Here is a 23,635-nt window from a genome sequence, read left to right as displayed (position 1 = left end):
CCAGCTTCGCCTAGATGGCAACCCCATTCGTTCGATGTAAATACCTCTTCTTTTCACACTTCATGCTTTGGAGGATCACGCATCTTGGACAGTCGCTCCATACCACTTTCGTCTTTACTCAACTCTTCTACTTGTATATACCTACCTTCTATCAGATATCCCATAGTTTTTACTGCGCATCAATAGCTTGCTTCAACGCTTCAACTTCGCCTTTCTGCCACTCGGTGACCTTGCCTTGCCACTTTTCTCCCTTGCCGCCTCCTTTGGCTGTGCTTACAATCTCCTTCACCTTCGCAGCCATCTTCTCAACCAAGTCAGGTTTGCCAAACACGACGATGGATCCAGAGCTCTTGACTTCGCCTGAAGACAAGACTACGACAGCCTCTCGCTCTTTGACAATTTCCTTGACTTCAAAGAGCACAAGGTTGATGAAGTCAAGACCATCTGTTGCGCGATGCATAAAGACCGTATCGTGGCTTTGTAGATAGGTCTTTACGCAATCGCCCTCAAACGCTGCTATCTCAGCTAGTAGTTTCTTCTCCTTCTTCTGCCCTTCAGAAATTTGGTCGCTCATTCTCTGTACTTTTGCCGCAACATCCGTAGGCGCCGACCCGGATGACAAAGACACAGCGATGGAGCGAAGGCCGTTGATAGACTCAGTAGCCATCTTGATCGCGCGATCTCCAGCTGTAAAGAAGAGTCTGCAGTTGGTGCCTCGTACCGACTGCATGTGGTGCAGCATTATGACATTGATGTGCGACGAGTTCTGCAAATGCGTCCCACAGCAAGCGTTGTAGTCCATATCTCCAATCTTGATAAACCGGACAACACCTTTCTCTTTATCGTAGTCTTCAGGTAGGCTATCGCTTCCTTTGCCTTCTGGTGTTTCTACAGTGATCGGCATGCTCTCCCTAATCTTGGCATTGCAATTCTTCTGGATAGTTTGGAGCTCTTCTTCCGATGGTTTCCGTGGTAGTTCTACGTAGTTCATTTCTCCAGGCTGACCCATGCTCCAGCCCAGCGTAGGCAGGTCCATGGAGTCCATGACGGCTGAGAGGAGATGTTGGCCAGTGTGCTGTTGCATTAGGTCCCAGCGGCGGGCGAAATCGACGGTTTGACGAACTGGTGTTCCAGGCTCGAGGGGTGTGGGAGAAAAGTGGATGCAGCGGAGACCGTGACGTTGTATACTTCTTATCGGTACTTCCTCCTTCTTCTCGTCTTTCAGTGTTGTGAGGATACCATAGTCTGTATGTTGGCCACCACCTTCCGGGAATAACACGGAGTCCGCAAGCTCGATAAGCCATGTCTTGCCGGATGCTCCATCTCCGTTTTCAAGACCTTTGGTGGGGTCTGTCGACTTCTTCGATTTCGACTTGCCATTCTGTTGTGAGGACTTTGGTGGCACGTATTCTTCGCAGGATACCACCTCCGTCTCGAGTGTTTGAAGATAAGAATCCTTTTGGCATTGCAAAGCGCCAACAATGGCGGGAGTAGGGGCTGCAGTCACGCCCATGGTGGCAAAGCTGTAAGACCGATATGTGGGTTGAGGACGTTGGACGGACGATGGAGTATGACTCGACGTCAGGAGCACTCTGGAGCGAAAGATAGAGAAGCCGAGGGAAATAGTGCGTTTAGTCAGAGCATTGACTACAGACATGGAACGTCACTACTTGAAGGGCTTCCACTATGTATGGTTCAGTCAAGATGCAAGTTAGATGTTCGAATTTCTCTTCTAACTGCATCGTCGTCAATTAACATTAAGAAAATCCTTAATGTATTAACGTAATCTATATTTTATTTACTAAAGCACTAGTCTAAAAGTAGTTTTTTCTATTTTATAATCTTATAACGCTACTACTTACTTAAATAAAAAAGTACTATAAAAGCTACTAACTTAATTCTATTACTCTATTACTACTATTTTTACTAGTTTTACTTTTACGCGTACTATAAGCTAAAGCTAGTAATAATCTAATTTACTATTTTTTTTTTATATTTATATAAGTCTTCTAGAATTAGCTTTTTATAAAGTATAAGCTATAGCCTTAAGCTTAGCTTCTTAAGTAAGGCTTTAAGTACGTAAATTTTATTTACTTAATATATTTAGTCTAGAGCTAAAGCTATAGTAAATATTAGCGCGTACTTATATACTTAAATAAGTTATATACTATTACTAAAGTTTTATAGTAGTAGTATACTTATTTTTACTCTACTTATAAGCTTAAAATAGTTATATATTTATTTACTAATAATCTTAATATTAAAAATAGCTTTTATTAAAGCGTTAGTATAGCTAATAAGTTTACTTTAAAGTAATTAAGTAGAATTTAAAAAGCTAAGTATATTTATTTTTACTAAAGAGATAATAAAATACTAAATTTACTATTAATTATAAAAAAAGTTTTAAAAGTTTTAATTACTTATAATTATAATAAAGAAAAGAAGAGAATAGTAGTAAAAGGCGCTTTTTTATAAGTACTTTAAGCTTTAACTCTAGTTCTATATAAGCTATTATAAGACTTATTAAATTAACTTATTACGTATTTATTATAGAGTTATCTTAGCTACTATAGTTAAATATAGAGATAACTATTTTAATAAATAGCCTTAGTAAACTACTATTATTAACTTACTAACCTACTAACGTATATACCTAAAGTCTCTCGCGATAAGACTTTTGTCGCGTCTAGGAGCATAGGAATGAATGGGAGATAAATTATTGTATTACAAGCTTACTTAGAAAGCTCTCTTAAGTAGCAAAGCTCCTAAGAGCTTATCTTAATCTGTGCTAGTATAATTACGTGCCGTGCTCTTAAGGAGCATCCGGAGGTGCGTTCTGCGACAACTTTAAATTTGAGCGCGAGCCTACAAGAACATTAAGAAAATGCGGATGGAGATAGAGTGGCTGCATTGAGACTAGACTGCAATGGGACTAGCATCTTCCCGTCCGATCAACGCGCTCCAGGGCTTCCCAGGTGCCTGCCACGGTACCACTCTGCACTGTACATCATCGCGTCGCGCGACGCACACGACCTTCGAAACATCGTCCCTACTTCTTGGCGTATTCATGGCGACGGTGAACGCGATGGGAACGATGGCGGGGCCTGCACACCCACCGCTTCACTGTTTAGAAGCGATGATGACGTACTTGAAGCCAAAAGTCGCAAAGCTTTCGAAAGGCTTTCTTGATCACTACTAATGAACAGATTGCTGACCTCCCTCTTTAACATGTCGCGACCGAAGAAGCCCACGCATGCAGCCGTAACGCGATTCGTCGAGACGTTCCTACCGCCGAAGGAAAACGATGTCCAGCGACTCTACCACACGCCGCGAAACCCTCGATACGACTCTGAGACCGCCGTGGTTGAGCAGATTGTATTGAGTGTTACCCCTACACCAGGGGTATACTCATTGATTGGCTATCCACTAGACGAGAGCACCATTGGCGCAACGACGCTCCTCCCAAGAATATACCCCCGGCCGCCGCGAACACTATGCTTTCTGCACCGGCCTTTCCAACTCGACAGGCGCAGCGTGCGCAAAGGAACACTTGTACTTTCGAGCCATACATCTTTCGACGAAGTCCTCACTGTTGGATGGAACACGGTGCTGGCGGAGCGCCTGGGCATGGCGACGGCAGACTGCCTCTGCGTGCAAGGCTACAAAGGAGATCCAGAGAGAAAGATTGGAATCATCGGTCAGGTCTCTAAAACTCTGGATGCAGTTCTGAGCCAAGTACAGGATGAGTTTGGAGCATCGGAGCTCGCGCACGAAGGATCCTCGGACGAGATACGCATCATTGCGATCATGAACGCGTTCAACGAGGACGAGGTGCATTGCGTGTTGGCAATGGCTCAGGAGCGCGGGTGGATAATGGAGGGTGAAGACGGTGGACACTTGCTTTACCTGACCGGTCAACCCAGAGTCAGTGGCATGGAGGCAGCCAAAGCACTGGGCATGTCAGTAGTCTGCGTAGGACATCGGCAAGGGGAAGATTGGGGCATTCGCTTTCTGGGCCAAGAGCTGAGGAAAGCGTTCCCTGGTGCGCGTGTGGAAGAAGTGTATGAGGAGGAGATACCCGTTGTAAGAGAGAAGAAATTGCCTGTAACACAAGATACCGCGCCGCAATGAGTCACCTGGCAGATAGTTCGAACGAATTGTCAACCGGTCCCCACTGCCTCTTACCTCACATTCCGGTCTCTTACCACCAGTGCTGCCCTCATGCCATTTCCGTGCAAACGGGGGAGTCGCGGTGAGGCGCACCTTCCCATCTATAAAGACAGCGGTAGCCTCGCGTGCTCCAACTCCCACGTCTTGAGCCACTTCTTCCACCATCTCCCCCACGCTGTCACTTTGTTCTCAATTGTTTGAACCGTCCTCATTGATTCCCTTGGGTTTTGGCACTGCAACTGCAGCTTCTCAGGATGCCCTTTCCTTACTTTGACAACATCAGCACGGACTTCACCGGTGTATGGACAAGCCCACGAAAGCGAAAGGCCCCATCATCCGAGCAGGAGGTTTTGGAACTGCCCCCATCGAAGCGCAAGTCGAGCGCGGCATCATGTCCTCACTCCATGACCATTGTCCGAGCTACCAGACAATTGTCCGTAGAGAAGGCGCAGTGTTCAATCTGTCTCGAAGACTACCTCAGCACCCCCGACGGCCGCGAAAAGGTGATACCAGTCAAGATCGGGTGTTCTCACATCTTCTGCCGGGAATGTATTGAGACGCACCTCTCCTCGAGTACGAAGTGTCCACTACCTTGGTGCGATACGCACCTTCCCTTACGACCAGATGCGTGCGAGTTATGCGCAGCATGGGCGAGAGAGAATGTGGGTGCTGGATCACTTGTAGTGACAGTACGTGCTAGAGAGATGCTCGGTAGTATCAAGGATGCCCTTCGACAGCTCGCTCAAGATGACGACGCCTATACACTACCAAAACAAGCAGAGAAACGACTCTTCGCTCATGTTCGCACCACCCTGAAGCGATACGAATGGCAGTTCCATACTGGCATCGATCTTGCTGAGCTGCTCGATCCCTTCCTGCTTGCCATCAACATCGAGGATGCGCGCCATCACTATGGCCCAGAGCTGAGCTCGCCCAAACTCGAGCATACCCAATTCCCACCCCGCGAACACGATCCTGACGATTACTCACCCGACGAAGAACCCTGGATTGCAGCATTCTTCAGGCAATGGGCGCTGGACTATGAGAAGGAGAACGGAGAGATAAAGGATGGCTGGGGCGTCTGGTCGATGAAAGCAGATGATGAGGCAAGTTGGGAATGGCCATACAAGCGGATACAAGCACACAAAACTGGCAGTGATGGTCGTATTGAATACCTTGTCAAATGGGTAGGGCAGCGTCACTTGGCGTCTTGGGTCAAGAGGGAGCAGCTGGTTGCTGAGGCTCGCGACATCTACGACAGGGCACATGGGGTATCCCATCGCTCAGAGGTGATTGAGGGGGGTGATTGAGGGGCGTGATTGAGGTTCTCCTTCCGGCCCTGGTTGTGGAATGACATCCACATGACGGATAGCGAGTGGTGTGTTTGATGAATATTCTGCACTTGTATTGTTTTCAATGTCAAGACTACCATATCGATCAAAATTGGGCACGACGGAAACTGTGTCGCACTGCATTCTTATAAAAGAGCCATACTATACGAACCCCTACTACATGTTCTATGTAGGTATCTCCGCATACATGTGTACTCTTCATACACACGGTTTCGATGCTGTGTAGGCGGCAGCCAGCACCAACTCTAATATGCTCTAGTGTCGTGTTACCCTGTGATGACGTGGTTTTGACTAGTAACAAGGTTTACTTTTCCATCTAGGCTCCTTGCTCAATGTACTCGAGTCATTGTGCGGCTACGCGCATGTCGTTCCTTCCAGCCGTGAGTCGCTGTCGTCTAGGAAGGATCGTTGAGAAGTTACACAGCCTGTCAAATCTTTGGGTTCTCCATCGTGGAATCGAGCTCAGAATCCCAGGGTCTAGTATACACGTAGCGGATTGGCCGTCTTCTTGGACATCTTCGAATCCCTCAGTCTGCAAGACTTCTGCTGAACACATGGCGTCGTAAATGCGACGTATATCAAACTAGCATTGTAATTGTGTCGACTCAAGAACGCGCTGAGGGTGTCTAGCCTCCGATTGGAAAACAATGACGACGGTGCTAGAGGCCGAGAAGCAACGTTTCGGCACAGTCTACTACTACTGCATCTATTCCAGCCCGTTCTTTTCGGCACAGTCCGATGCACTACCGGAACGTCTTCGACTACTACATTCACGCTTTCCAAATAATTTCTTGGGTTCAGCCTCACCGATCATCCGATATGAAGACACCTAGACGGGCCTGCTAAGCTAACAGCGCCTCTAATATTGAGCATACGACTCTTGATTTGTCGACCGGCATTCCCTGCGCTAATTTGTTTTGGCGACCGTGCTTGAACGTTGATGAGATACCTCTGCAAGCCTCGTCAAGGAAAAGGTTACGGCGCCCTTGCACTCCGAAAATCGCGTGTCGCACATTGACCTTTGCTATTTGCCGTTGCTGCCTGTGGTCTCCAGAGGTGCCCAACGGCTTTTCGTCTCGAGTTTCAGCCCATCTTCTCATCTCGGATCCCGCCCCGCACCCGGCCGTCGCCTGGTTTCTCCTTCAGGGCTGCTACCCGTTTCACCCACAGGAACGCCTCCAGCTTTCGAGTGCTGCAGCTGCACCGACGGCGCTCGACGTTAGAGACGCCCAACATTGTTCCCTTGCTAGCGACCTGCAGGCACCTGAGACTGACGATTTACGCCAAGCCTCTAGGCTGCATCCGGGATAGAGCGCTCCACAGAACCTCGCTCAGGCTTGCTGTCATCTCTGTATCGCGCGGGCCCTGAAGTTCAGCAAGACGACGCGTTGTCTTCCTTCTCTGCATACGTCTACCCTTCCCCTGGGTCTCATCTTCCCCGCTCCTAAGTGTGGCCTCCTAAGTGTGGCGCTCACCCTCAAGTAAGACCTGTCTTCCTTTTATAAGCTTGCACCCCTCACTCTCTTTCGTCTCGACAACTTTCAGCCACTGCTGCGTGCAGCCAATATCAACATGTATCCCAATCCTCTGCCTGCAAAAGCTGGATTTTTTTCCTTGTCATACTATAAGGCGCATTCGTACCACCGTAGCAAGTCGCACTACCTGCAGCAACATCCTCATCCCTCATGTGTAAACATGGCTTTCCCATCTGGGTCAGTGAGATTTGCTGGTAGCCCGGCCCTGCTGGTAACATGGGAATATTTCAAAAATCTGGCGATTCCTCCTCTTTCAGCATTACTTTCTCGGATCTTTCAGACCGAACGCTAACATGGCATTACCTTTAGGCCTTTCTTACCCATCCATCGGTTCTAGTACCGAACCATTGGGTGACACCTCTTCGTTTTGGAAAAAGTCTAGAAGATTACATATCAAGCAAATCTTGTCGAAGAAGAGAAGACCTGTCGACTCCACGGGCTTTGCTTCCAGCGCATATCGCAGGATCCAATCGGAAAACACATCCGAATCCGGTGGTCCTCCGGCCTTGTCGCACGTGCCCATTGTCTATGATCAGATTGTAACACCCGAGAGTCCTTGTACGAATATTGATTATAGCCCTTCGCGATCGAGTGGCAGTCCTAGCCTCGCTGGCTCTCCATTGCCAAGCGACAAACCCTCCAGCGAATCCAGCGTTTCGCCTCGTCATGTGGAGATTGTGATACCAGATTGGGCTATACTTCTACAAAGAGTCTCACCGTCTTCTATCGATCCCATTTTCGATCTTGGTGGATTTCAGCGCGCACCTACTTCTCTACATATCCCGACCAGGATGGCTAGCCGGACCAACACCCTGAACTCTCAGACATCGGCACCCTATCTATCGAGTCGAAACAACAGCCAGACCAGCTTGCATCATGAAGACGGCCAAGATGGAACATCGTCGACCCGGACGCCTGGTATCTCTCAGTCACCAGCCATGCTTGCAGGCCTTGCGACACCAACGAGTTCAACCGCGGGGTTGTCGGGCTTAGTCTGCAATGTACATCGCACAACAGGCAGGGAACCGCACCCGCTCGTAGGCGCCACCACCACAATATTAGGCGACAAGCTGTATGTTTTCGGCGGCCGTCGACTTTCCAGAACAAGACCGCAGCTTACATCGGACCTGTACGAGCTTGACCTTGTCAAGCGCCACTGGACAAAAGTCGACGCCAAAGGTGACATCCCGCCTCCTCGGTATTTCCACAGTGTTTGTCCGCTTGGCGACACGAAGCTGGTTTGTTATGGAGGCATGTCACCTGTGAGCTCGTCTTCTAATCAAGCAACTTCCGTGATACAAGGTGCTCCCGCCGATGCACAACCCGAGGTGGTGGTCATGTCAGATGTTCACATCTATGATGCGCCGACAAAAACTTGGATGCACGTTTCTACAAGCGAATCTCCACAGGGTCGCTATGCTCACTGCGCGACCATACTTCCTAGCTCGGCCGTTTTCAGTTCGACCGGAGCTGCGGTGACAGCCATACGACACAATCCACCTTCATCGAATCCAAACCAAGGTTCCCTGGGAGTGCAGTTGGATGGCGAGGGCGGTGCGGAAATGCTTGTTGTGGGTGGTCAGGACAGCGCCAATCACTACATTGAACAAATCAGCGTATTCAACCTCCGGAGTCTGAAGTGGACGGAAACGAGCACATTAGGCAGAAGTTGTGGCGCATACCGAAGCGTAGTCGCGCCCCTCACTAGCATTGACCCGAACGATATTGGTGGAGGAACACGACAGGGCAGTGAAGCAAGAACACCGGAGGAACGGAGTCCGAACAAGACTGGCGAGTCATCGATGCTCATTTACTCAAACTACAATTTCCTGGACGTCAAGCTCGAACTACAAGTGCGGCACCCCGATGGTACGCTTTCCGAGAAGCCAATGCACGGCAACTTCTCGCCGCCAGGTCTCCGCTTCCCGAACGGTGGTGTGATCAACAACCACTTTGTAGTGAGCGGCACATTTCTGACATCGTCGAAACAAGAATATGCGCTTTGGGCTCTTGATTTGCGAACGCTGAGCTGGGGACGAATCGAAGCCGGCGGCAACATTTTCAGCCAGGGAAGCTGGAACAGAGGTGTGCTCTGGAACCGTCGGAATTGTTTCGTCATTCTTGGCAACCGCAAGAGGAGCTTGGTCGAAGACTATAATCATCGGCGCATCAATTTCTCGAACATGTGCGTTGTTGAGCTAGAAGCATTCGGGCTCTATGACAACCCACGCAAGGTGACGCCTGCGTCAGGGTTCAACTCTGTCAGCGCACCGCCACAGCATGATAGACTTGATATGCTTGCTGGTGGCCGCACACTGCTACCCGCAGCGACCGAGCTAGGACAAATGGCGTTGGGTATGAAGGAACTTGCTGATATGGATTTCCTCGCTTTACATGGCGAGCGCATACCCGTTAATTCCCACATCATTGCTCGACGCTGGGGTCCATATTTCAACCAATTACTCCGCGAGAGTGCTCAAAGCGCAGAGAAAGAAAACGCTGAGGCGGCGACTTTACGGCCCACTGCCACAATGCATCCCTCGAGGAACTCAAGCATTACTATTACACCTTCTATCCGAACGAACTACTCAACAGCCACAACACTTACCGCCAACACTATAACACCATCAGAGGCTACAGCTGTATCAGCGAACTCCTACTCCTCATTAAGCCCACCAGAACCTTCATCACACTCACCATCACAACGGCCTCGAACATTATTCCTACCTCACACTCATCTCACACTTCAAGCGCTTATACATTTCTTATACACATCATCACTACCACCACATAACTCCGCCTTATGCTCACCGCAGATCCTCTGCTCTCTCCTTCAATTAGCGCGACCGTACCATATCGATGGTCTGTTGGAAGCGATTATCGAACGACTTCACGTCCTATTGGATAACAGGAATACCGCGGCCATATTCAATGCTGCGGCCATGGCGGCTGGCGGTGGCTCCGGTATTGCTTTCAAGGGCGTCAACGGTGTATCAGGCACGAACGGGACCACAAATGGCTTCTCCAACTCAGTTTCGAGCAACAACAGCACAGTCGCGGACGTCGAACGAAGTCTGGATGCCGGTCTGCGCGCACTCCGCGTCAACACAGATGTAGATCGAAATCACGACGATGAGGTCAGTTCAGCGGCGTCTGAATCTACGTCGGCCTCGGCCTCCGATAGCGGTTTTGGGGATGGAAGTGGCATTGAAGACAGAGAAACCTGGAATGGTGAAATGAGCGCAGTGGTTGGGCTCCAAAAGCGAGGTCTGCGGGGCCTGATGGAGGGTCGCAGAATCAGGGAAATGGGGAGAGGGAGAGATAGAAGCAGGGACGATGGTGGTTCCATAGGCAATGGTGATGGGGTTGGCCTTGGCCTACAAGGCGCTTGATCAATATGATGAGAGAAGAGGGGGAGGCAAGAATGGTCATCTACATCGCGAGAGGGGGTTGGTAGAGACTGGCGTTAGTTGCTTCTTCGATGGGAAATTTTCATGATGATATGGGTGATTTAGGATCGTGATAGAGATGAATCAATATGATAAGTACTATGGTATCTATACTTCCGTTCCAACGTCATTTCAGTTCCCCATCACGTCGTTCTTAAAGACTTCTCCTCGGCTCGATGGCGCGCTGGCTTTTCATACATCATATGCGTAGCCGTAGCCATCTGGAAGGACTGATAAAGAATGGGTCCCAGTCTTTCTGCCCTGATGGTTTTTAAGCTGTCGTCTTGGTACTGGTATACCTGGAAAGGTCCTAGTTGGGAAGAAAGATCTTCGTGTCCCAACAGCCGATATCGTTGGGTTCGAAGACTCCTTGTGAACTTCGATATTTTCGAGGAGCAGAGTGTGTACTGTACTCTGCTCAATTTGAGTAGTAGCAACGCGATGCGCTGGGCAAGCCACGATATTAGAAGAGTGCCTCTCAGTCGTTTTCCAAACATAAACGGACGTCCCCGTTCGTGTTTCTCCAGCTCTCTCAGTGGCCCACCCTAGCAGCCTCAGGTACCCTCGGCATATAAGGCGGTGGCGCTTCAGATGAACATCTCCCATCCCAGCTCTCCGCCTTTCCGCCAATCACCCTTCCGGACGGTAACCGCACTGTCGCTATCCCATCTTCACTCCTCAACACCCTTAGCCCGCTTCCCGGTCCGCCGTTCATGCGCAAACCACGTTCTTGGTCGTGTCTTCGACTCCGGCTACGCACGTAGACTAGGCTGAGGACGACGCCGACGAAAGCGCCAACGAAGATGATGATGATGAGAAGGACGGTGCGGTGAGTGTTGCACGAAGAGTCGTAGGTGGTTTCGCAGTATTCTGAGCGTTTTTGGTGGGAGAATGGTTTGGAGTCTGATGACTGGATGAAACGGGGTGCCATTATTTGTGTGGATGTCGATAGTATGTAGATGTGTGTAGTATAAGTGAGGTACCAGATGCAGACCGTATACACACAGTAAGTACAACCGAATCTCTCGTGCGTAAAAGTCCTTGGTATGAACAAAACATCCCAAAGCGCGAACCCACACCCTACATATCCCTTTTCCCACTCCCCGCTCCCAGTCAATCACCTCCCTCCACATACACAACTAACAACAAACCACCATCTCGGCCTGAAGGCGCAGCAAGCAGCCTCACAGGACTTGTCAATTTGCCAGGTTCCCGCTTACATTTGGTACCGCGCCTCAATAAATCTGAGAAGAGACATTCTTGCGCCGTGCCTTGCCTCAGGCGTCTAATCGCGGTTTCAGCGTGGGCGTTCTTTCGTTGGTTGCTGGCTTTGCGGATGGGTGGTTGCATGCACTGCCCCGCGGCGTTGGGCCTTGGAGGCAGCCTCACCGGGCAATTTCTAGCGCGTGTGCGAGCGAGGCGCTGTGGGTAGGCATGCGCGCAGCGGGGGCTTTCAGCGACATTGTTGTCGAGATGGGCGGGCACAATGGGGTATTTTGGTGGATGAAAGGCGTTGTTGGAACAATGCACTGGGTGCACTGCGGGAGGCAGCTGCGACCGGCTTGCCTGAAGCTCGCGACACCATCCTTTCAGCGGCTGGCGTTTTGGCGACCTTCATACTGCGCGCACATCTCTTTGATATTTCCGCCCGCGGCGTTGCTCTACTCCAGAGTCGCTTATCAACTTCCGTCCTCAACTTTGGACGTTTCAACTGCACTGTGAAGGTTGTTGGGCGGCGCTTCGCGACACAGAACTGTGCCGTACTGGGGGCTTAGCTGTGCCTTCTTCGCGCAACATGTGCCTCGATGTCAGGCATCGTGTAATCGTGTGATCGCGCAATTGTGCCTAGGCGGCCTACAAGGCGGTTGCTGAGCGATCAGGCCCAGGGCGGTTCATCACAGAAGGCAGAGCAGGGAGGGCGCAGTTGGCGAGGCTGTCGCAAGTTGGTCAACACGTTGCTTTCGGCATGCAAATGACCAGGACGGTAAGTGAACACAAACAATTTGGAACGAGAGCACGTAGCGGTGCTTCTTCTGCTTTCACCATCTTTTTGTTTCTGCACGACCGCGTGCTGGACATGGCTTTCAGGCTCTCTCAGACCATTAGAGAAAGCCATGACAGCCTTCTCAGAGTCTATATGCAGATGATTCATGATTGCGTCTACAGTCAAAACCATGAGATAACGAGCTCATATAGTAACATACATTGCCATCTCGAAAGCTACCTCAGCGAACTGGTGCTGTCCGAAACCGCGTTGACTGACTTGGACTGTGCACTCAGGCGCGTATGTCAAACTTCACGCGCACCATGGACCTTTATGTCCCGAACCCGAACTGGACACTCTCGCCTCGAGGCCGAGCACCCAACTGGCTCAGGGTCCACGCCACGCTGGTCGACATGGGTGACGTTCCAAAAAGTTCACTTGGAATCCCCCGCGGGGACCTTTCGGTATCCCCGATTAGGCAATCCACAGAAGATGCCGGGAGGCTTCCCCGCAAACAGAGCATCGCGGTCTTCCACAATCGTCCATGCATGCCGTGGAGGAAGACAGTCCGAGGCCAGACCTATACCAAGAGAGTCCGGTGACCAGAGTTCCGCCTGGAGCCGGTTCAAAAGTCCACAATGGCCCCGGCTTGCGTGGAATTGACGAACCGATCTCGCATTTCTTCTTTTGTATAAATACCCTTCTTCCGCGAGCGACGTTGTTTACGCATACTTTGATCTACATTTCTGTTTCGTCTTTTTTCGTACATCGCTGATATCCAATGATCCAAACCATGCCTGCTACCCAAGGACTTCCAGAGTTTAGCCTAGCGGGGAAGGTGGTGCTGGTGTCGGGTGCTGCTCGAGGACTCGGATTGACACAAGCCGAAGCGTTGCTGGAAGCTGGCGCACGAGGTATACATCTCCACATGTCCAGAGTGGCCAGGAGATCCTGAACTGATATGCGCCTGCAGTGTACGCACTCGACAGACTCGAAGAACCCTCAGCAGACTTTGCGCCAATCGCCGAGAAAGCAAAGAAAGAATACGGAACCTCGCTCGAATACCGCCAAATAGATGTTCGAGATGTGAAGAAGCTCCACGAGATTGTTGAGGAAATTGCCAACAAGGAAGGCAGACTGGATGGGTTGATCGCTGCTGCCGGTATCCAACAAGAGACCACTGCGCTGGAGTACACAGCTGAAGACGCGAACCGCATGTTCGAGGTCAACATCACCGGTGTAATGATGACTGCGCAAGCAGCCGCGAAGCAGATGATCAAGTTTGGAACGGGAGGAAGTATCGTGCTCATCGCCAGCATGTCCGGCACTGTCGCAAACAGGGTATGGCGGTCCCAAGTCCTTACCATTTCTCACACTAACCACGTCAACAGGGTCTCATCTGCTCAGCATACAACGCGTCCAAAGCTGGTGTAATACAACTCGCTCGCAACCTCGCATCGGAATGGGGCGAGCACAACATTCGCGTCAACACAATCTCACCAGGATACATCGTAACGGCAATGGTGGAGGAGCTCTTCAAGAAGTACCCAGAGCGAAGAGACACATGGCCAACGCAGAACATGCTGGGTCGTCTGTCGAAGCCGGAGGAATACCGTGGTGCAGCAGTCTTCCTGTTGAGTGATGCTAGTTCATTCATGACTGGCGCAGATCTGAGGATGGATGGAGGTCATGCTGCGTGGTAGAGTAGATAGTTAATTGCTAATACAGAGTACGATGTTCAAGCCGCTGTTACTTTGGGAATATGTGAAGGTGTTCTGTCCAATACGCAGCTTCGGAAGTCCGTCGGATGATGCTGAGTAAGCCGCGTGGCCGCGATTGTCGCAATGTGGGCAGGAGGGCCAGGAACGTTCGCTGTCGCCAGAGCGCGGTTGGTCGTTCTTTCTGCGCCATGAAGACTTCAAACGGGTGACAACAGCACGACTGGTAGGGCAACACCTGCCATGTGCCACTCAACGCCTATCACATTATATTTACACCGCGGCGTAACCAGCTACCGCCCGTCCCAGACCAAGCATCGTTACGAGCATGACGGCGTCTACGCCCTCTACCCTATCCCGCTCTAGGAACGCCATATTGTTCCTCGCCGGCGTATCCGCTGCATACGCGACGTATCTCATCGTCACCAACGTCCAGAGCCCCGGCGCAGGCGATGGCCTCCAGCGCAGCAATGCGGTCCGTAGACGGCGTCCACGCGACCAGCCATCGGCACCCTCGCTCCCTCTAAACGAACGAGACATACCATTTCTAGGCCTATACGACCTTCTCGGTTACCAAGTACCGCTTGACCCTCGCAATCTGGGCACGCCGAGCGAGTTGCGCGACACGATCCTGCGCGCGCAGCCACACGCCGACAATGAGACTATAGAGCGTCTCACCGAGAGCTTCTACAACGAGTTCCTCGACCGCTTACTAGTCGTACTATACCCAGACCGCGCTCTGTCCCCGTCGCAGGCCGATGATATCCGTATCTGGCTGCAACATCGCAACCCCGATAACGCAGGAGTGCATCGTGCTGCAGTAGCCCGCGCTGCGGCAAGGCATGCGCAGATATTCCCTCCTGGCGATTATCTTGGTGTCGATGACGCCGAGAGCGTCGCAGCCACCGACCTGTCGTTGGGAAGCGACGAGGACGCCGATGACGCTATCGATCCCGAAGGCCAGACCCTCCAGCGCACGTTATACCACATTGCGGAGGATCGCGCAAGACTGGAGGGCGTCATTCATCGTGGCATAACATGCAATGGATGTGACGAGAAGCCCATTCGCGGAACAAGGTGGCACTGCGCCAACTGCCCGGACTTCGACCTGTGCTCCAACTGCGAAGCAACCAACTCGCATTACAAGAACCACATCTTCTACAAGGTCCGCGTACCTGCGCCATATCTGAGCCTCCAGAAACAGGAGCCGCTCTACCCCGGCAAGCCTCACATGATGAGCCCCTCGATCGACCCAGCCCTCAAGAGACGCCTCGTAGCCGAGACCAAGATGGAAGCAGAGGAGATTGAGGCACTGTGGGACCAATTCACTTGTCTCGCAGGCTCCGAGTGGGCGGGAGATGCAACTGGGGTAGGATGGGCCATCGATCGACGCGACTTCAACCACGCTTTCATCCCTCGCTATAACGGCTTCGTCGCCGCACCGAACCTCGTCTACGATCGCATCTTCGCATACTATGACACGGACAAGAATGGCCTCATCGGGTTTGATGAGTGGGTCAAGGGTCTGGACGGCATGCACGACTCTGATGTGAATGTCAAGGCCAGAATAGTCTTCAACGGATACGACATCGATGAAGATGGCTACATATCGCGCAAGGACGTACTGCGCATATTCAGGGCATACTACGCCATCGAGAAGGAGGCTACACGAAACTACATCTCAGAGCTGCAGGACGAAGTGACTGTGCGAACAGCTTTGGACACAATACGCTCTAGTCAGCCACTTGGCTCTGCTTTTACGCCCCGTAATATGGCTGCCTCGAACGCAAACAACCCCCGCCTACGACATAAACAAGAAGAAGACGCGATTACAACTCCACCGCTGCTTGAGCACAATAGCGATGTGGCAGACCGAGCTGAGATGATAGGGACCGCAGGTACCCTTCACGTCGCACCCACCTATACACCGCAAACGCCAGGGGAACAACAGGCGGACATCGTCACTCGGAGATGGGCCCGCAGGCAATACTACATCGACGAAGAAGAAGGTTTAACGCGGCCCGAAGGGTTTGAGGAATCAGACCCTGATGAGCCAGAGACTGCCGATGGGGTGAACGGAACGACTGAAGCCGCAGACACAAATGGAGACTTGGCCCGCAACAGGAGCTCGCGGTCATCTTCAAGGGTCCGCTTCCAGGACGACGTGGAGATGGACACACGCTCTAACGCCTCATCATCCAGGCCTGTCGGCGAGCGTTGGGGTGGCTATGAGATACCTGAGCCCGAACAAGATCTTGGCAAAGAGGTACTGTATCAGGTTACGCAGCAGGCTTTTAACGAATTGCTTAACCCGCTTTTCCTTGAGAAAGAAGATATGGCCATGGACGCACATGAGATGCGCAGCGAGCGTCGCGCAAAAGCGGCCGCTATCGACGAGCTGACTATGCGCCACTTCACAGAGAGTAAGGCTGCTGTTGAAGCCATTGTTCACGTCGGCGCCTTTCGATACTCCAAGTGTATGATCGACAAATTCTGCCGGGCCCTTAACAATGTACGCCCTATCAAAAGCTTATTCCGCAACGGTGCCGACGATACGCCATGCACTCAAGAAGAAGCATGCCGAGTGGTCGAAGAACTTTACGACAGTGTGGAAGCGAAAGTGCTCCAATCCGTGAAGGTTTCCAGACCCACAAATGTTGACAACATGACGACGTGGAACACTTTGTTGATCAGGTCACGGCTTCGATCAGAGGTTGTCGATGCTACCATGGAGTGTATAGACAACAAAGGCTGGCTGATACCACCACTCGTGAATGAGAGTCTGCCTATTATTCACAGGGATCCTACCATGCCTCAATTCCGGCCGAACTCGTCCAATCTTCCATCTGCAGCGACTTTGCAGACTACCTCGAACAGCTCTTCAAACAGTAGTGTCATTTCCGACACTGATACATCCTCGATAACCTCGGGCGAAGATATCATGAATCGTTGTTTCTTCATCACAGCAGGCCATGATGGCCTGGAACGTTATCCGGGACAAAGATCCGTTGGCGAAACTGAGCCCCTGGTGCCTGATGGTATGGACTCTCCTGTAGGGGCTCCCCCGCCTGACTCTTCGGTGCAACAGCAAGACAAAGAAGATGATCCCTACACGATCAATTGGCGATGGTACACCGACAATCCAGAGTTCTACTATCTCTTCGCTCAAGACTCTGACGGCGTGGACACATTCCTTTGCGCTCATAACCCGATCAATCATTCCGCGAGTCCACATGATCCTGAGGCGAATCAACTTAAGCCGTTGCAGCGCTCGATTCGACAGCTCGCTATGAACCCGAAGTCTAACTTACATCTCATAATGCTAGCGAGTCTTGAGGCTGTTGAGCAGGAGATTGACGAACGAAAAGGAAGCGGGCTGGTCAACTTCGAGGAGTTTTTGGAGCATATGAGGCAGGGCAGACTGAAGTTCCTTGAGGCTTGGATGGAATGGGTAAGCATGTGAACTCGTGAGCAAGAAGATGGGCGTCCTGCTATGTCCACTTCACTCAGACTTCATATGCTTAAAGGGATCTTGCAATTCCGACAGGCCTCGGCCATCATTCAGCTCACTGTGCTGACGATTACATCTAGCCTAAGGCACTAGCGATTCTCGGATTTGACTGACATCGCTTGTGTAGTTTCTACATTTAGCGAGTCTCTCATTACGATTTCACAGCTTGGCTTGCGACTGAGGTGTTAGTCTGGTGCCGATTCTAATTGGTCAAGGTGGCACTATGACGAGGGATATACATATCCACGTGAGGAGGAGACAAAGAAGAACAAGCAGGCGCCAGTAGCTCTAGAAGTAGAGCCATTTAGGCCCCCGAAATACCCAGACCTTAGGTCTACAAAATGGATGCACCACCAGTCCCGATGTTTTGTCCCGGCTGCTACTCCGACATGTTTCATTCGCTTCGCTTACCTTAGTCTTCGACCTCAGCTGTATGCAAGCTCGCCCACCAAGCCTCATGCAACACTGGATATCAAGTTCCACATTGAGCCCGATACAGCGTTAAGCCACAATCCGTAACTGGAAGTGTTCCGTCTCTACCGTGGCGATAGTAAGCGACCAGCCGATGCACCGCCTAGCGATGACGTCCACCCGAGCTTCTCCATGGGTGATCCTTCTCTAGCTCACGAGCTTCCAGCTGTAGAAGACCGTGTGGATCTGGCAAGGTAGTGGGTGGGATATGGTATCCTCCTTAGGCCATATTATTGATTTCATGTCGAGGCTGCAGAAAGGAGAGATAGACTCAGCGAGCCGGCTATTCCAACCCTATGATACGAAGCCAATGTTCTCAAGCCTAGCGTTGGCGTTCGAGGTACTCTAGCGGCATGCGTCAGTAGTGATCCCTCAAGAGTATATAAAGTCTCCCATCAACACACGTAATATGTTTCTACTCACGAAAGTGTTCAACACGCCGCGACACCGAACTCATAGTCGAGCCATACAGCCATCATGAAACCCTCAACCTTTTTCACCTCAGCTATCTTCACACTTGCTGCTGCCTCATCCTTTCCTGGCCCTGAAACACTCGCTACCAGCGACATATGGATAGGCCTGAACTTGAACAAATGTCTCGTCAACGCTGAAGTCATTCCCCAAGCCAAGTAAGTTCCCGTTAATAACTACCACAGTTCTCTCCAAGACTTCCAGAACCTCGACTCTCCCAATACATCCGTCTAACAAACCACACAGTCTCGCAGCACAAAAGGTCGTAGCCAAAGAAGTCATCGCCGCCTACAACGCCTGGGACATCGAGCGTATCCTCGGCTACCGAACTCCAGACTGCAAGCAAAACATCCTACCCGCCAGCTTGAACCGCACAGCCATGACCAACGACGAATACCGCGTATTCTTCAAAAGAATCGAGCCTTTGTACAAGAACTTCACGGTACACATCCTCATATCCCAACAACACACCACCACAGCCAGAAAACTGACAAAGATAACTACAGGCTAGAGTCCTACAAGAAACGCACGACCCCGAGGCACATACCTGTATCATACATGCGCGTAGTACGGCGACGACTGCGATTGGACCGTATGGGAATGAGTACGCGCTTATCTTGACGTTTACGGAGGATGGCACGAAGGTTAAGTATTTCGATGAGTTTGTGGATTCGGCGTATACGCTGGATTATGGGAGGAGGTTGACTGCTGCGTTGGCGAATGGGACGGGGACGGGTCTTTAGGGGAGATGGGATGGTGTTTGTTTGTGGGGAATAGGTTTCACGATATATGAGAATATATAAGAGTGGTGACAGTGCATCGTTTGAGAGATGAGTGGTCGTAATGTTCGTCTCTATTGTCTATATGTTTGGGCCAAGCCCTCTCCCCATGCACATGCCGCGCTGTTATAGCGACGGCACTTCTAGTGGCGGTGGTCACTTGTCTACTGTATTTCCGCGGCAACGATACATGGACGTCGTCCTGCGTTTGCGCAGAATGACTCCAGTGGGCCTCTTGTGCTGACTCTGGGACGACCATAAGAGGTGCAAGTCCCTAGTCTTTGCCATTCGTCTTGTATACATGTAGACCGCCGATGCATGTCGCAGTGATAGGTTGTTGTTCTGTATCCAAGAAGGCAGCCTCAAGGTGCAATGTGAGGTATCGCTTGCTCCTTCAAACTCAGATTACGACTTCTGTCGGTGTCCGTAGTTTCCTCGCTCCATCTTCCTGTCGGTGTACGAGGTCGTGTGATACGTGCCTCGGCGTCCATCTCTTCAAAGTCTTCTGGCTGTGCTGGTTCGCTTATAACCTTGGTTGTAGTGACCAGCTTGATGTCCTTTGTACCGAACCCACAGAGATCGTCTGAGCTTTCACTTCCTGACGGTAGTGTTATCCTACTCTTCGATCGTCCTCTCCTTGTATGTGCGTTCGTCGCTTCGATTGTGCATTCGCCTCCAAAGCGCTTGGGCTTCTCAATCCAGAACGCAGCGAAGGTGTCCATGACGTCGTCGTCAGAGGGTGGCTCATCGGAGAATATCATGATGCGTCGTGTGCATGCATATAGAAGTACATCTAGCCAACCGTTTGATGTGATCATTGCTCCTGATAAGCAAAGGCGAGCCAGCGAGGGAGGGTTACCGGACATGGACGCCATTCGGGCGGAGGCTAGGGGGATAGTGCATACGACATAGACGAGCGGGTATACGACCATGAGGTTTGCGATGGAACGTACGCGCTTGGCTTCTTCAGTCGTGTAGTAGCCAGAGCGGATTCGGATCGACAGCATCGCATAGATAATGGCGTATATCAGGACGTTTCCGAATTCACTGCAACAAGTGTTAGAGTGGTAGCATATCTCTGGGATTCAGAAACTTACAACGCAAAAATCCAAATGTAGTGGGTCCATAACCGCAAGTCTTCTAGGTCGTGGTGGATCCAACACCATACTCCGGATCGTACGTAGATGCTTTGCCCATGCATACCAAGGCCAATTGAAGATACCCCCAAAATGAAGGCCCATAGGAGAAAGATGCAGATGTAGAAACTCCGTGGCTTCAGGCGGAAGTCCAAGATGACGGAGGCGAAAGTGTGCAATCCGATAACAAAGCACCAAACTCCACTTCCCAGGTCACCTGTGGAGACCAGCCAGCCCTGCGCAAAACATATTGGATTGGTGACTTCGACGGATCCCAGGCGTAGCCATTCAACGTTGAGTAAGAAGGCAAGTGCTTGTTGAATGTCCGCCCATAGAAGGTTGAATATCAGAATGACGAACTGGTTGCTTCGTTTCGACCGTAGTTGCCAGGATACCAGTTTATAGGTGAGTAAGAAAAGCAGTGCTACCGATGCGAAGAAGCTGATGAATCCCAGAGCGACAACTGAGCGTAACCACGGATGGATATGCGCCGGTAGTACGAACGAGGCCGATTCGACGTCCAGGGGTTCCCGAATGGTCATTGCGATTGACGAACGATTGATCCTGCAACGTTTCGAAGAGTATATAGGGTACACCTAAAAAGAAAGAGGCCTCCGGCTGTCCAAAACTAACATGTCGAACCTAAAGTCAAAAATATATCGTAGGCGAAGTAAAGTAAGAATATGGCGTTTGACCGAGCACCAGCGAAGGCACAGAGAAGCACTACCCTGGGGGCAAGCGGCGATGATGTACAGTCGGCTTTAGGGCCCCAGCTTGCTGAGAGATGCCATGAACCCACGACAAGGAGTATCGTAATCTACAGATCCACTATAAGCTGGGGAGAAGAGACGCGATGACCCCGGTCCCCACCCATCAACGCTAGCGTCGCTCGTGGCATCCACATGGTCCTAGCCGCAGCGTGGGAAGGTGCTTGCTAGCCCACAAGCGTTGCAGCGGGTTATATGCGAAACGTAGCAGGAGATATTCCCGGCGCGTGGGGATGCTCTAGAAGGCAGTGGCTTCCATCTTGCGCCCGCCGTTATGTCGTCTTTTGCTTCGTGGTTTCTGCGCAACACGGTGGTCTGTGAAGCAACTCACCCGAAAGTCAACAACAGCTGAACCTCCCACCTGGGATGAGGGGAACAGAGCGTCATCTGACAGGCGTGCAATCATGCATACCACCGACCCAAAGACCGACCTGCGGCACGGCCGGCATTACTGTATTTCGAGTGTCGAAAAGTCTCGGCACCACTGAAGAGGGTCAGTGGCTTCGGCTGGGCCACGAGGAGCTCTTCCTTCGGTTAATGTGAAGGTCAAACCTCAGATCGTGGTTGGTGGATAGGCAGCGGGAGCTTGTGGAAACACCGGATGATTACACACTCGCACGCAATGAGCCGTGTTCTTCTCAACGACATCGTGTGCTCATCGAGTCCAGGTCTCATGTCGCGGCGCGACTGCGGTCGTGATGAAGGTCACTACAATCTGATCGGCGCTAGCTCCGGATTATCCCCCAGGACAAGATCATCAACACCAGGTTCTCCTAACCAGGTTCCCTCTGGGTGCAAAACCTCCGTCACGAAGCGACGCACTGAATCTCACTAACATGATACGCTCTGAACACTGTACGTTCAATCTCACGCAAGCTTCAAACATCGGGCTATCCGAGCGTAGTGTCAATGGCCCGCCTGGCCCGCCTATCCCCAAAGCAGCCGGACTGCCGGCGGGTTCTGCGCACGGCTGCACACCAAAACCATGGCGTGCGCAGGTTGACGACAAATGTGGTACCCTTCGACGCATCCACGGGAGATGGACGTGGTATCTTTCTAGAAAAAGAGGTATGGAAGCCCTGGTGTGCACAGGCATCGAAACGCATTCGAGCCATGCGACACACGACTCGGAACACAAGATACAAGATCTTGATTAATCAACAACAGCTACTCCAATGAGCTCTTCTCTTCATGCTTTGAGGAGGGCCTTCTTTTGATGAGTATGCGCGCACGGCCCGTTAGCCTTTCTTTTACCCCGGGAAAAATGACTTGGCCGAGCACAGTCGCGATCCTTCTCAGCCAGCCAAGTGCCTACGCCCGATCATGCGTAATATCGCTTCTGACCTTCCGTTCGTGGAAAGTTGCTCGAGGAGCTTCAGCCTTGTATGACAATACGATGGCTCGCTGCACGTCAAACTTTCGGCATCTGCGTCTTTTTTCGCCTTCGGCCCGCTTCCCACGACTTTCTACCGACCGCGACAGAAGCTACCGCCCTGCTGGGCCAGTCCGAACTGGTTTTGGGAGGCAAGCGCGCATGTGAGAGAGGCCGTCAGCGTCTAGAGCACGGAAAAATTCGAAGTGTGCCTACCACGATGTAAAGCACAGGGCATCGTATACGCAAGTAGAGAGCTAGAAGTCAAGAATGCTTCTTGCTGTTCTAAGATGCTTGTTTTTCGCCGCTCTGAGCTACAGCGTAGGACAAGACCTACTCACATCTGTTCGGTTGCTTCCTTGCATGGGCAACAGCTTCGTGTCGCTGACATGCGCATCCGGCGCATCCGAATCTCTGCGCACGCACCTGGGTTTTGCAGATCTGACTTCGATTGTCTTCCTTCTAGAAAGTTTCCGCTATAGTTTAGATGCGTCTAGATACGCGTCATGGTTCTGCACTAAGCTCGCTTGCGGAGTCGATGATCAGGAGTGTGTCCGCTCAAAAACAAAGACAGCAGTCCCTGCTTTTGCGTAGCCCTGGGTGCATTTCTCGGAATTTAAGCTGTACCGCATGGGCTGGAAACATCATTGGGTCGTTGGGCGTCGCTGATGCTCTTGCTGGTTGCGTGTAGACATGAACAGACCTCGAATTAATTAAGATCACAGCTCCTGGACCCATTGATTGCGAGATTCGCGACGGAGAATGTCACGTTCACGCATGATATCAGGAAGAGCACGTAGGAACCAAGTATGAGTCCTTGGAAGTGGCAGAAGCTTCGGGTCCCACCTAGACTTTCGCAGGCCAGAAGGGTAAGATAAAGATTCGATATTCCTGGGGGGGGGGGGGGGGGGGGGGGGGGG

The 23,635-nt window shown here is 51.3% G+C and overlaps 8 protein-coding genes across 8 annotated transcripts; 6 read left to right on the top strand and 2 right to left on the bottom strand.

The window, feature by feature from the left end:
- Positions 1-169: 169 nt before the first annotated feature.
- J4E78_007899 (uncharacterized protein) lies at positions 170-1,513 on the bottom strand (the record flags this gene model as incomplete). The annotated part of the gene is made up of 1 exon (XM_049368502.1): positions 170-1,513. One exon carries the CDS (start codon positions 1,511-1,513, stop codon positions 170-172), a length of 1,344 nt encoding a protein of 447 aa, XP_049219467.1.
- Positions 1,514-3,198: 1,685 nt separating this feature from the next.
- J4E78_007898 (uncharacterized protein) lies at positions 3,199-4,131 on the top strand (the record flags this gene model as incomplete). Its single annotated transcript, XM_049368501.1, has 1 exon — positions 3,199-4,131. One exon carries the CDS (start codon positions 3,199-3,201, stop codon positions 4,129-4,131), a length of 933 nt encoding a protein of 310 aa, XP_049219466.1.
- A 663-nt stretch (positions 4,132-4,794) lies between these two features.
- J4E78_007897 (uncharacterized protein) lies at positions 4,795-5,480 on the top strand (the record flags this gene model as incomplete). Its single annotated transcript, XM_049368500.1, is given in 2 exon segments — positions 4,795-4,798; positions 4,816-5,480. 2 exon segments carry the CDS (start codon positions 4,795-4,797, stop codon positions 5,478-5,480), a joined length of 669 nt encoding a protein of 222 aa, XP_049219465.1.
- A 3,379-nt stretch (positions 5,481-8,859) lies between these two features.
- J4E78_007896 (uncharacterized protein) lies at positions 8,860-10,449 on the top strand (the record flags this gene model as incomplete). The annotated part of the gene is made up of 1 exon (XM_049368499.1): positions 8,860-10,449. One exon carries the CDS (start codon positions 8,860-8,862, stop codon positions 10,447-10,449), a length of 1,590 nt encoding a protein of 529 aa, XP_049219464.1.
- A 2,834-nt stretch (positions 10,450-13,283) lies between these two features.
- J4E78_007895 (uncharacterized protein) lies at positions 13,284-14,193 on the top strand (the record flags this gene model as incomplete). Its single annotated transcript, XM_049368498.1, has 3 exons — positions 13,284-13,404; positions 13,464-13,831; positions 13,882-14,193. 3 exons carry the CDS (start codon positions 13,284-13,286, stop codon positions 14,191-14,193), a joined length of 801 nt encoding a protein of 266 aa, XP_049219463.1.
- A 343-nt stretch (positions 14,194-14,536) lies between these two features.
- On the top strand, positions 14,537-17,671 carry J4E78_007894 (uncharacterized protein; the record flags this gene model as incomplete). Its single annotated transcript, XM_049368497.1, has 1 exon — positions 14,537-17,671. One exon carries the CDS (start codon positions 14,537-14,539, stop codon positions 17,669-17,671), a length of 3,135 nt encoding a protein of 1,044 aa, XP_049219462.1.
- Positions 17,672-18,667: 996 nt separating this feature from the next.
- J4E78_007893 (uncharacterized protein) lies at positions 18,668-19,172 on the top strand (the record flags this gene model as incomplete). Its single annotated transcript, XM_049368496.1, has 2 exons — positions 18,668-18,819; positions 18,908-19,172. 2 exons carry the CDS (start codon positions 18,668-18,670, stop codon positions 19,170-19,172), a joined length of 417 nt encoding a protein of 138 aa, XP_049219461.1.
- Positions 19,173-19,802: 630 nt separating this feature from the next.
- Positions 19,803-21,118, bottom strand: J4E78_007892 (uncharacterized protein; the record flags this gene model as incomplete). Its single annotated transcript, XM_049368495.1, has 2 exons — positions 19,803-20,487; positions 20,538-21,118. The coding sequence occupies 2 exons, from the start codon at positions 21,116-21,118 to the stop codon at positions 19,803-19,805; spliced, it is 1,266 nt and encodes a 421-aa protein (XP_049219460.1).
- Positions 21,119-23,635: the final 2,517 nt, after the last annotated feature.

Source organism: Alternaria triticimaculans (assembly GCF_023758025.1).
Source record: "Alternaria triticimaculans strain BMP 0046 chromosome Unknown scaffold_13, whole genome shotgun sequence".
In the NCBI taxonomy this organism is placed as follows: Eukaryota; Fungi; Ascomycota; class Dothideomycetes; order Pleosporales; family Pleosporaceae; genus Alternaria; species Alternaria triticimaculans.
Note: the sequence above shows the minus strand (reverse complement) of the source record. Positions and strands in the feature narration are given on the sequence as shown.